Genomic DNA, 12,288 nt, shown 5'->3' on the forward strand with positions numbered 1-12,288 from the left:
CTTATTTGAGGTATATTATTGGAGGATTCTATATGCCTAAGCTAATTTGTTGGCTATGGGGCTGCTGCAATGGTTGGCTCCTTCAACATATAGCAGCCCATGTGTATCACTCAAATGTTTGTGTATTGCTTCATTAGATTGAGATTAGGATAAATTGACCAAGGGGTTGAAATAATAAATTTGAGAAAATCGACTCAAATCGACAAGTTGATGTTAGTTAGATCGAAGTTTGATCTTATCAACAGAGAAGAACAAAAACTATTAGTTTGACGATATTGAAATAAGAAATTTGAAAAAATCGACTCAACAAAGCCGAGTTTCAATTGATTGAATAGTATATATATTATAATTAGTATTGTCGATATATTGTTGTTTCTCATCTATATATGACAAAGGAATAATAAATAAGTTACCTTATTTTTAAGCTACGAAAGATAATTTTCTCAATATTTCTATAAAATTGAGAGACGTCGACATTTTCATCCACATCTCCATCTTCTCCAAAATTCATTGCCTTCTTTGCAAGTTTGTGTGCGAGTTGATTTATTTCACCGACGAGTCAATGTATCTCCATGAGATCCGAATCCTTCAGATTCATGAGGTTAATCACCGTCAAAAATATTAAATTAGTCAGGAATATAAATATAAAATACAAACAATCAGAAATATTACTTACTTATGAGTTATGAAGTAGATACAATTTATTTATTAATTAAAAGAAATTTTCATAAATAAGGGTATTTTCGTAAGTTGGAAGTTATTTTCGCTTAATTTTTGGAGGGAGGCATTTTGCCCAATCGGGTTTTCCATTAGGGCTGGGCAGCGAAACCCAATTTGAATCCCAAACAAAACAAAATTCCCCAAAACCCTTGTTACGATTCGAATAAACCCCACTCCAAGTTCAAAAAGCAAGCTCATCGCACAATTCAACTTCGGAATCAGCTTCAAGTTTTTCTGGCTGCTTATTTGCAAGCCTCACTGTCTTACAAATTTGATTTTCAGGTACTCGGTATTCTGGTTCTCGTTTTTAAATTCGTCATTGTTTGGTTCTCCAGCTTGTCCGATTGGTTTAAGGTATTGGGTTAGCGGTTCTGGCAATTTCAATTGGTTTTATATGTGATGGGTTCATTGAGTTGTAGACATTATGTTGGTTTTCGTACCTTTTCTGCCGCAATTTCCTGTTGTTTTAGTGATTCGCCAATCTTTTGGGTTGTTTTTGCTTTTGGGTAATTGCCATACTTCGAAAAGAAAATTAATGAGTTGTCTCATTTAAGAATCTGACTCAAATTCATGATTGTTCTTGTAGCTTTCAGTGTGTAGTGGAGTTTATCAAGTAGGCCCTGAGGTCCTTCATCTTAACGAAGGGGGTAGTTCAGATATAGGGTTCTGCGAGTAGCACGGAAAATAAGAGTTGAAGCTGCCGTCAGTAAACATGTTGCATAACAAGTCGTTTGTGAAAAAAACGAAGTCTGGGAAGGTGATGAAGGTCGGTAAATCACTAATCTTGGGTCTAATTTTATACATGTCATTACTTTCCTTTTTTTTTTAATCGTTACTTTATATTTTACAATTTTTATCATACTATGTTTTTATTGGTTTCTGTTATTTATGACAGCAAGTGAGAGAACACTATCTTCGAGATGATATATATTGTGGAACTTCAATTTGCAAAAGTTGTGATTCTTCTGTTGCTCGCTTGAGTGCTTCTACTTCCCCAATTCTCGTTCTTGACACCAATGTCGTTCTCACTCAGGTTATTTTCTTGTGGTTCCTGTTGTCAACATTATGTTTTTAACTTGTAATTTTATTATGAAAGGAAGCGTTTTTACAGATTGATTTGCTTGAGAATCCGGCTATTGATGACGTGGTTATGCTATCAGTTGTGCTGGACGAGGTTAAGAACAAGAACTTGTCTGTTTACAATAGAGTTAGAGCTCTCTGCAGTAATCCACTGAGGAGATTCTTTGTCTTCTCCAACGAGCATCACAAGTAGGTTCTTGGTTACCCTTTCATTAATGCTGCCTTTTACAGTCATCTCTGATTGATATTATACTGTAAATTTAAAACATTTATCGGTGTTATTTTTTTTTTTTTGACAATAGTATAAATTCACGCTAGGTTGGAATTTGAAAATCTATCCTCCCTCATTATGTTTCTGAGTTACACGGGAATTCAGGATATTGCTATTTGCTAATATCAATCTATAATTAGAATCTGTGAAGTGTGAAGCCAATTAAGCAGTTGATTGTTGCTGCCTTTGGTTTGAACTTCAAACCTGTACGTAAATTGAGCAAGTGATTTTATGTCCCTTGTGTAAAAAATTGAAAGAAACAACCAATTACAAGAGCTTTTCTAGGGATGAGGCTGATTATGGTAATGGTTGAATGAGATGCGATGTTAAGGTTTTGGATAGAAAATGAACCCTCAACTCTAATACACAGTGTTCCACTATAAATTTTTTTGTAATATCAGATGGCATGAAGTATTAAAATCTATATGAAAAAACATGCACTTTCATGGTGGATATATTTTTGAGCTTCCTTTAAATCATTGTTTTGGCAGGGATACATATGTTAAGGAGATGAGTGGAGAAAGTAAAAATGATCGAAATGATAGAGGTATTCTCTTGAAATTACGAGATCTGATGCTTTAATGTTCATATGCTGAAGCTAAACTACATATATTTTTATCCGTCCTCTCTTTACCACTTATGCAATATTTACCTATGATACATATTCACATACGTCCATCCATACTCACTTTCTAATTCACTGTTTACTGTAACTGCCAATCTATTTTGCATGTTTTCATAACTTTTTTTTCCCTAAAAGTTAATAACTGTGGGAAATACTTACTTAAATGATGTTGACTGCTATCTCCAACATTGTGATTCAGCAATTCGAGTGGCTACTCAGTGGTATCAGAAACACCTTGGTGGTGCAACTCGTGTTCTACTCGTAACAAATGACAGAGAGAATAAGAGGAAGGCTATTGAAGAGGGAATTTATGCAGAGACAAGTATGCTGGACATTTATTAACCATTTTTGGCATTGCTTCAAGCATCTTTTGATGTCTTTATGTGTTGAGTGCTTGTAATGATTATACTCTTTTTTTTCCTCGTGTCATATACTTAGCTCACTTGGTTAATTTGTATTTCTTTACAGTTGAATCATATGCTAGATCTTTGGGTCAAACTCATTTGCTTGACCTATTAGTGCAAACTGCAAATGAAGATGCAAATATGGAGGAAGTTGAAGATTTGAGGCCATCAAAGAGAAAGGTTCTTTACACTGAGGTATTGATTATGCTAGACTTCATTAGTTTCTGGTAACATACTATTGTCTTGAAAAGTTATGTGGTTGGTTTATAATATATCCTGATCCTCTTTCTTTTTAGCACAAACCCATGTCAGAAATTACTTCTGGTTTACATCGTGGTATATATCATCAAGGAAAGTTGCGTGTTAATCGATACAATCCATTTGAAGCATATGTGGGAAGTGAGAGCATTGGTGATGAAATTATTATTTATGGGCGTACCAACATGAACCGGGCTTTTGATGGTGATGTTGTGGCAGTTGAACTTCTGTCTCGAGATCAGTGGCATGAAGAGAAGTCCCTGATTATGGCAGATGAAGGTGCTTTAATTTTTCTCCCCATGAATATTTTATTTAGATGAGAAGGCCAGTGTGAATTCTTTTAGGGCCCAAATGGGATGTGTGTGTGTGGGTGGGGGCAAGGATTAGGTTGGGAGTCAAATTATCAGGAGCTATAACAAGTCAATTATATGCTAACTTGAATCTAGAGAGGGTAGCAAATTTCTTCTCTGGAAGTGACTACTGATTTGCCTTTGTTTTTCCGGTTCAAGATTCTATTTGGGATTGAACTCCCTCCCACCAACACCACCCCCCCCCCCCCCCCCCCCCCCCCACACACACACACACACACACACACACACTCAGAGTTCTGTTATTGATCCATATTTTCTCATTGTATTGTTGCTAGAAGATGATGAGGAAGAAGATGTTCATCTTGTTCCTGGCAGTGGTGATGATGCCCCAAGAACTGCTCCTGTACTACAGGGTTCTGGTGGAGACTCTAATTCACCGCGTCCAGCTGGACGTGTCATTGGTATCATAAAGCGTAACTGGCACTCGTAAGTTATCTTGCTAATTTGCTAGATTCTGCTGTTTCATGTAGTGAGTGATGTGTGCTGTGAATATTTATTCATATTTTTGTTCTACTAATAAATACTTATATCTAGATGCACTGTACATTATATTTATGTGTGTTTGTCAGACCAATTGCATGATGGTATTAACTTTTGTAGATAATATTAGGGAAAATATAGTGTGTGAATTGCCACATAGCTTTATAGTTGGTTTGTTGCATTTCTTAAATCTTATGTTTTCTGCATCATAATTTTGTTTCTGTACTTTGCTAACATGGTCGTACAGACTTGTTTGCAGCCAGAGTTGTTTGTCTGATGTTGAATTTTTATGCAGTTACTGTGGCTCTCTGGATCCAATGCCTATGCCGGCTGGAAGTGGTGGCGTTGCCAATGCTCTATTTGTCTCCAAAGATCGTCGGATTCCTAAAATTAGAATCCAAACTCGACAGCTTGATAATCTTTTGGACAAGAGAATTATCGTAGCAGTTGATTCTTGGGACCGTCTATCTAGATATCCTTCTGGCCATTATGTGCGATCTATAGGAGAAATAGGGGATCGGGATACTGAAAGTGAGGTATGCAGTATTGTTATTGCAATTGTTATACAAATGAAACACTTTTCTCTCTTAATATGCTATTTACAGAACACATGGTTCTTTAAAGGGATTATTGTACTACATGAATTTCCATAATACCTATCGGAACTAATTGATCTTGTTGAATTGCTAAAATCTATGGAGATTGAATTTAACTTTTAAGTTTTAATATTTTGAATATTTTTATATACTAAAAAAATCAATAAATTTTAATCTTTTTAGTTCTATATGATAACAATATTAAAAAATTGCTTTCTTAATAATTTTATTTGCAACATATTAAATAACTGATCAAATGATAAAATGTTTGGTCAAATGGTACGGCATGCATAATTCTGATTTATAACTAATAACTATATATAATTTAATGGGAATTACACCACGAGCAATACATATTATCAGTTACTAGTCAGCCTAAAATACGTGTAGGAGGCAGGAGATCTTTTAGTGCCACTTCTCATCTATTTAAATATTTTGGCCTTTTTTAATGCTTCAGGTGGTCTTAATTGAGAATGATATAAACTCCAGGCCATTTTCCTCACAAGTTATGGCCTGCTTACCACCATTACCATGGTCAGTGTCTCCTGTTGATGTAGCAAACCCCATTCGACAGGATTTGAGGCATTTAAATGTTTTTAGTGTAGACCCTCCAGGTAGGTGAACATTTGTTTTTACTCATCCCCTCCTTTTTCCATTTTTTAGCTGTTATTTCTGGGTGGTGTTGTCATGTCAGTTCTTAAATAATAATTAGAGCCAATGAGCTTTTGATTTGCCAGGTTGCAAGGACATCGATGATGCACTTCACTGTACAGCTCTTCCAAATGGAAATTTTGAAGTTGGAGTCCGTATCCAAATTTTTTTTTTTTGATATCTGTGTGTCCAGACCAGCTTGTGCGCACCTCGACTAATCATGGACTAACCGCCTGACCCTACTACATTTGGTTGACAAGGTAACTCGTAGGATATTCATCAGCTTGTGCGCACCTCAACTAATCATGGGCTAACCGCCTGACCCTACTACATTGGTTGACAAGGTAACTCGTAGGATATTAAATCCTCCTAGATAAGGTAGGTGGCCACCATGGTTTGAACTCATTCCCTCCAAGCCTTTTGCTATTTACATTGGTCCGTATACTAAATCTTTTGAGTTTCTGTATGTAGTAGATGTTTATGTTACCACCAGAGTTGAATGATGGATTTATTAAAATCTTGTGGTTTCATAAGGCTAAAATATTTAATTGAATCCCGTGGATCAGGTTATCTATTTGTTCCTTTTATAGAGAACAATTAAATATGTTTTATTTCGATTATTGAAATATAATATTCTCTTTACTACCAGGATTAGATTCCGTTGAATAAATCCATATCAGGTTTACTGTTCAAATAATTTGATGGGTCATCCTTGAAAAATAAGAATGAAAAAAGTAGATTAATTTTTTAGTAGAGTGGCATTATAGAGCTTGGCTGCACGAGCCATTGAGACGTGGTGTCTCTACTTTCTTCATTAAATCCTTGGCCAATGCTATATTTTGGGATGTCACTTTCGGATGCATTGAAAGCTTCTACAGCTGCTGAAATATTATATGGTTTTTGACTTTTTGACGCCCTTTAAATTTTGGCCTTGAAACCATTATTAACTTCCTCTGTCATTTTTCTTCTGCACATCCCTGCAATTGTTAAAAGTAAAAAGAATGTTTGAATTTGTATCTTTAACGACGTTCAATTAGATATTGCTGATGTAACAAATTTTGTACACCCTGGCACTTCATTGGATGATGAGGCTGCACAAAGGGGTACATCAGTCTACCTTGTTGAGAGGAGGATAGACATGCTTCCAAAACCATTAACAGAAGGTCCACATTTACTGTTATGTTCTGATACCGTGCACGAGGAACTGTTTGATCTGTCTTTTTTATTTTTTATTTTAACGCTTTAGCTCAATGTGTTGAAAAATCTAAATTTACAGATATATGTTCTCTTCGAGCTGATGTGGAAAGACTGGCATTTTCAGTAATTTGGGTATGTGATGATGCTTCATTATTTTTATTGTCATTAAACACCCTCGTCTATTCTATCTTTTTGTCGCAAGTTTTATTGTGATTACCTAGTTTATTGTAGTCTTCCTCATCATAATGGTTACAATTCTGAGTACTGAGATATGCATCATACATCTTGTTGGTGACCATGGTGAATATGGCTTGGGCCTACTTTGTTTTTTTATTTCTTCTTTCCTGCAAATATAGATTGAGTTTTATTCTTCAGTTTCAAAAGAAGAGTAGAATACATCTTCATGCTTTTTTCCTTTGATATTCAATTTCTGAAAACCCACTTTTGTCATTTTTTACTTCGATTATTTGTTCTGAGTTATCCTTACTGTTACAATCAATTGGGCTGTGTTAGAATCTGTGATTATGTAGGAAAACTTGCACATCCGTGAATATGTTTAGTATTTTTTCCCCCCTAATCCGTGCATTATTTTCAATCACTTACCTTTGAATTCAGGAAATGACACCTGAAGCAGATATTATTTCTACTAACTACACAAAGAGCATTATTAAATCGAGTGCAGCATTATCATATGTTGAGGCTCAAGCGAGGATGGATGACAGGTGATTTTCATGTCAGTTGTAACTATTGAAATATATTACAGTTTGTAATAATGCCTTCAATATTAATGGCGATCGTCCATCATTTTGATATAGTTGGTTGTAGTAATCATGTTTCTTATTAGGCCTTTACTGTCTTTTAGTTGTTTTAAGCCATTATTGATGTCATGAGTAATGGATATCTTTTATGTTTGCTGCTTCTGGCCATGCAGTACTTTCATGGTGTCTTGTAGTTGCATGGCTTGTTGTTAACAATCTACAACTTTTTATTTGTTATATGCATATTTTTCAAATCAACCTTAAACTGTTTGCCAATTCTCTTATTGGAATTATTTTATCACCGCGCGTCACTTCTTTTTTAATATCTTCTTTGGGTTCGTTGAGACTTTTAGATTTTATTTTTACCAAGCTGTATTTACTTGCAGTCGATTGATGGATACAATAACTAGAGATTTGAGGAATATGAATGCCCTAGCAAAGGTATGCCTGCTTTATTTATTTCTGTTATAGAATAATGGCAATGGTGTGTCTGGCTTATAGCTTTTTTGACCTCTCACAATTTGGTCGACCTGCAGAAAATGAGGTTGAGACGAATTGAGAGAGGAGCTTTGACTCTTGCTTCTGCTGAAGTCAAATTTCAAATTGACACCGAGACACATGACCCTCTTGATATTGGTATGTTTGGATGTCAGATTTCATTAATGGATAGTTTTGTGAGTCCTTGAACACATAAATATTTGTTTCTCTAACCACTTGACCTTCTTGCCACCAGCTGAAATAGTTGGAACAGTCAAATTACATGAAAAGATGTTCTTGCCATCTATTTTTGTTTTCTTGTAAACAGACCTCTTTTTCCTTATTGGTCGTGTGCATTGATGCACTAAGATTTTCCTTCCCTTTTTCTCACTGTACTTCTCAATTGATTTATTCTTCAAGGTATGTATCAAATTCGAGAAGCAAACCAAATGGTAGAGGAGTTTATGCTTGCTGCAAATGTTTCAGTAGCAGAAAAAATTCTTAAGCATTTTCCAGTTTGTTCATTATTAAGGTAAAGAGCTATCACACAAGCATTTGCTTCTTGTCTTTTATTGCACCGAGTCAGAGTGCCTTTTGTTATGTCTGCTAGTGCATTATGTGCAAGTGTCTCCCACTTTCCATTACCTCTTCTTTTCTGGGGATGGGTGAGAACTTTTAATTGTTGAATGGTGTAATATTTGCATACTTATTCCCATCTTTACTGTTAACATATTGAAAGAGTCTATTTTGCTTGCCTGTTTGCTTGACAGCGGTTTGAAGAATTTCTTCATTTCTTATTCTAGGTTGTTGGGTTTTTCTGCTCCCTCCCATATTAGTTATAAATAACCTTCTTTTATTTCTGAGCAACTAAAAGCTTAAACATCCATCTTTATTAGCTGATTTCTGATCTACATATTTATGTCTTATTTCTTCTATCTGAGTTCGTGGGTTGTTGGTAGAATGATGAGATTGTTATAATGAACTATTGCTTTCTGGCTTTCTTTTCCATTTGCAGGCGCCATCCGATACCAACTAAAGAGATGCTCGAACCTTTGGTTCGTACAGCTGTAGCTGTTGGTCTCAACTTGGATGTCTCATCATCTAAAGCTCTGGCTGATTCACTCGATCGTGCTTTGGTATATCATATTGCAATATTTAGAATATGATTTTTTATTATTATTATTTTTTTTGTTGCATGGCAGCATGTGTAGTGCCTTGCCGAAGTTATTCAAATTTGTTAGTGATATAAACATTTGCTAGCCTGTTCTTTGTTTAACTGTAACCAAGTTCATATCTTATCAGGGCGATGATCCGTACTTCAATAAGCTGATCAGAATACTAGCTACTAGATGTATGACACAGGTAATTTCACTTAAATATGGAACTTTGACTAATTTAATTGCTTATATGGACATTTCTGAAAGTTGTTTTTATACAAGTGAAGGCAGTTTACTTCTATAGTGGAGACCTCAGTCCCCCAGAATATCATCATTATGGGCTTGCAGCGCCTCTGTATACCCATTTCACCTCCCCTATTCGACGATACGCAGGTTTGGCTTTGCCTTGTGTGTCTGCTTGGTGGTAGTATCTTCTTGTTTTGGGTTTTCAGCCATCTTTTTATTGCAGATGTCATCGTGCATAGATTGCTTGCTGCATCTTTGGGGATATACAAACTTCCGCCTATATTCCATGACAGACCGAAACTTACTACAATTGCTGATAGTATGAAATACTCTCCTCCTCAGTAATTTGTTATGGCATGGAATTTCGCATTCCTGAAATCAGTAATGAATATAACATCATATATAGCTCTCATGCTCCAATACTTGTTCTCGCACCTTCTCCTTCCCAGGGAAAGAAGCCGACACAAATACATGTCTTTATTGAGATCTTTTCATAGTTTAGTCCCTGAACTTTAAAAAGTGTTTAATAGGTCTTTAAACTTCCAATTTTAAATTAATAGGTCTCTAAACTTTAAAATTTAAAAGTGTCTGCTAAGTCTACGACTCATGGGACATTTTAAAAAATCCAAAGACCTGAACACAAATTTTAAAGGTCATGGATCTCTTAATTTTGGACTTAATAAGTCCATAAATTTATTAAAATGTCAAATAGGTCAAAGATCTATTAGATCATAAGTGAAAGTTCAAGTTCTTATAAGATACCATGGATCTACTAGATACTTTTCAAAGTTAAGGACCTCTTATAGCTAAATTTACAAATTTAACCCTTTTTTTGTAAGATCCTCACATAGTTTCACTTCAATGAAAATTTCTCTTGATGAGAACTACATTCTGTATGCATAACTGAACCAAGCTTTAACTCTTCATTCGAGGAAAACCATTCTCATCTCTGTTTTGTTGGTTGGTTTGGTTATAAGAGTAACGTGATGTTTTGAAGCTCTCTCTATATCATATTTGTGAACTCTTATAAAAGAAATCTAGCATATATGTTCTTATTCTCCTAAACTGCCTTCAGACTTAAACTATCGGCATAGAAATGCCCAGATGGCTGGTCGGGCCTCAGTGGAGCTTCATACTCTAATTTACTTCAGAAAACGGTATGCCATCTTGGAATGTTCATCATTCTTGTGCATGATTTTTTTATTTGCACATATAATTTTTTTCTTCCTCGTCTCATTTAAAGAAATTCATCTCTTGCTGTTGTAGGCCAACAGACACGGAGGCGAGAATAGTGAAGATAAGATCAAATGGTTTTATAGTATTTGTTCCCAAGTATGTTTCCCAAACCAATGGTTTTATAGTATTTCTTTATGGCGACTTTTACTTTGATTGATATGAATTGCTTTGAATTCCCTAAAATCAAATAAGAATGTTGATATTTGGAATTAGATATGAAGGAAGATATTGTCGAACAGAAAACCTTGTTCGATTACTCGTTTGGTAATCATCGTGGTTTGATCTAGTGGTTGATAAGGGTCAATGTAAATAGTAATAGGGTCATCCGATTATCTCGTGAGATTAGTTGAGGTGCGTGCAAAAAAAAAAGTACTCCCTTTAGTACAAGGGTAGGGTGGGAATTCGAACTTCTAAACTTTTGAGAAGTTACGTGTACCCAAACCAGTTGAGCTATATAGGTTAACGTATTTAAGAAGATCAAATATTTCTATAAGTTATCTGATGTCAAACGTTGTAAGGTTAGACAGTCGACTAGCGGGATTAGTCGAGTTGTGGATATTTTGATCTAGACTCTCATCTCTATGATATTCTTCAAGGAGAAAACCCGTTTACTGTGTTGGTGGGTTTGTTTGCAAACATTCCGACGATGAAGATTGCATTTTTCTTTCTGTTTTTCAGATTCGGGATCGAAGGACCAGTGTACTTGAATGCAAAAGGTGAGAAACAAAGTGGAGAATGGTTCGTAGATGAGCAAGAACAGAAGATCAAGAAGATGGATGGCAGCATCGCATACAACATTCTTCAGGCAGTGAGAATTCACATGGAGGTGGTGGAGCCACAACCAAATCGACCAAAGCTTCAGCTTACTCTTATTTAAACTGGTTAGTCTGTTTGCTTTGCCTTCCACCACTTTCTGTACAAGTAAAATGTGGGAAAGTAGTAATTTTCCTATTTTGAGAGTTTGGGATTTTATTATAGCAAATGTTCAAGTTGTTGAGAGTAGAGATTAATTGAGAGGAAACTATGTAAATTTGTTTTTACAATTATCACATATATCTTTGTTTTTAAGTCTGAATATATAATTTATTTTGAAGTTTTAATCTTTACTTGTTAGTCAAAATACACTTTTGATCCTTGTACTCTAGACGGTCTATTTTAGTTCGAGTACTTTTAAATGTTCCAATTGAGTCCCCATACTTCAATTAACCTGAAAAATGATTTTCACCATTAGTTTTGGGTTAACTTTTATGGGTTTTTCATTGCATTTTCAACCTCTAGTACCATCATCCAGCCGATTTCTTGGTTTAGCTTTTATCCGTTTTATTTTATATATTATTTTCACCAATTTTATTTACATCTAATTTAATTTATTGTATTAAAAAAAAAAAATATATATATATATATATATGTAATTAATAAATGATTAAATACAATTATATTTGTATGCTATATTTAGATATAAATAAATTTTAGTCAACTATATAATATCTTAAATTATTTTTTAATTAAAATATAGTGTTCAATCTTTCGTTTATTTTATTGTTCAAGTAGTCAACCAAAATAAATTGCAAAATTTTTATGTGAATTCTAATTATTTAAGTTATATTTTAAAATATATAGCTTAACATATAAATTATATGATGATTAGTAATGATACTGTATTGCTCTATATGATGATTAGTAATGATACTGTTGGAGCAATACGTAATTTTATATCAAACATTTATAGTTCAAAATATCTAATCTTTTGGACATTTGAAG

The 12,288-nt window shown here is 34.6% G+C and overlaps 1 protein-coding gene across 2 annotated transcripts; it reads left to right on the plus strand.

The window, feature by feature from the left end:
* The first annotated feature begins 788 nt into the window (after positions 1 to 788).
* Positions 789 to 11,627, plus strand: EMB2763 (ribonuclease II family protein). Of its 2 annotated transcripts, none has more exons than XM_088123340.1 (25): positions 789 to 1,002; positions 1,307 to 1,486; positions 1,616 to 1,753; positions 1,832 to 1,989; positions 2,563 to 2,618; positions 2,896 to 3,018; positions 3,165 to 3,295; positions 3,397 to 3,637; positions 4,005 to 4,155; positions 4,505 to 4,745; positions 5,263 to 5,419; positions 5,543 to 5,611; positions 6,494 to 6,619; positions 6,733 to 6,785; positions 7,269 to 7,375; positions 7,798 to 7,852; positions 7,948 to 8,047; positions 8,309 to 8,420; positions 8,904 to 9,024; positions 9,191 to 9,250; positions 9,333 to 9,438; positions 9,515 to 9,610; positions 10,367 to 10,448; positions 10,558 to 10,623; positions 11,206 to 11,627. In XM_088123340.1, the coding sequence occupies exons 2-25, from the start codon at positions 1,433 to 1,435 to the stop codon at positions 11,402 to 11,404; spliced, it is 2,802 nt and encodes a 933-aa protein (XP_087979466.1). In that variant the 5' UTR covers positions 789 to 1,002; positions 1,307 to 1,432; the 3' UTR covers positions 11,405 to 11,627. The 2 variants fall into 2 exon arrangements, with proteins under 2 accessions (XP_087979466.1, XP_087979467.1); XM_088123341.1 differs by having other exon boundaries at positions 4,008 to 4,155.
* The last annotated feature ends 661 nt before the right edge of the window (positions 11,628 to 12,288 follow it).

This window comes from Momordica charantia (assembly GCF_013281855.1).
Source record: "Momordica charantia cultivar OHB3-1 chromosome 4 unlocalized genomic scaffold, Mcharantia_2.0 BLBB01000004.1, whole genome shotgun sequence".
NCBI classification, from domain to species: Eukaryota; Viridiplantae; Streptophyta; class Magnoliopsida; order Cucurbitales; family Cucurbitaceae; genus Momordica; species Momordica charantia.

Excerpts from the sequence above, each read along its gene's own strand:
- EMB2763 (XM_088123340.1), top strand. The coding sequence starts at position 1,433 with ATGTTGCATAACAAGTCGTTTGTGAAAAAAACGAAGTCTGGGAAGGTG. Across the intron at positions 3,019-3,164 it reads GGGAATTTATGCAGAGACAA|TTGAATCATATGCTAGATCT; the intron begins GTATGCTGGACA and ends ATTTCTTTACAG. Across the intron at positions 4,156-4,504 it reads ATAAAGCGTAACTGGCACTC|TTACTGTGGCTCTCTGGATC; the intron begins GTAAGTTATCTT and ends ATTTTTATGCAG.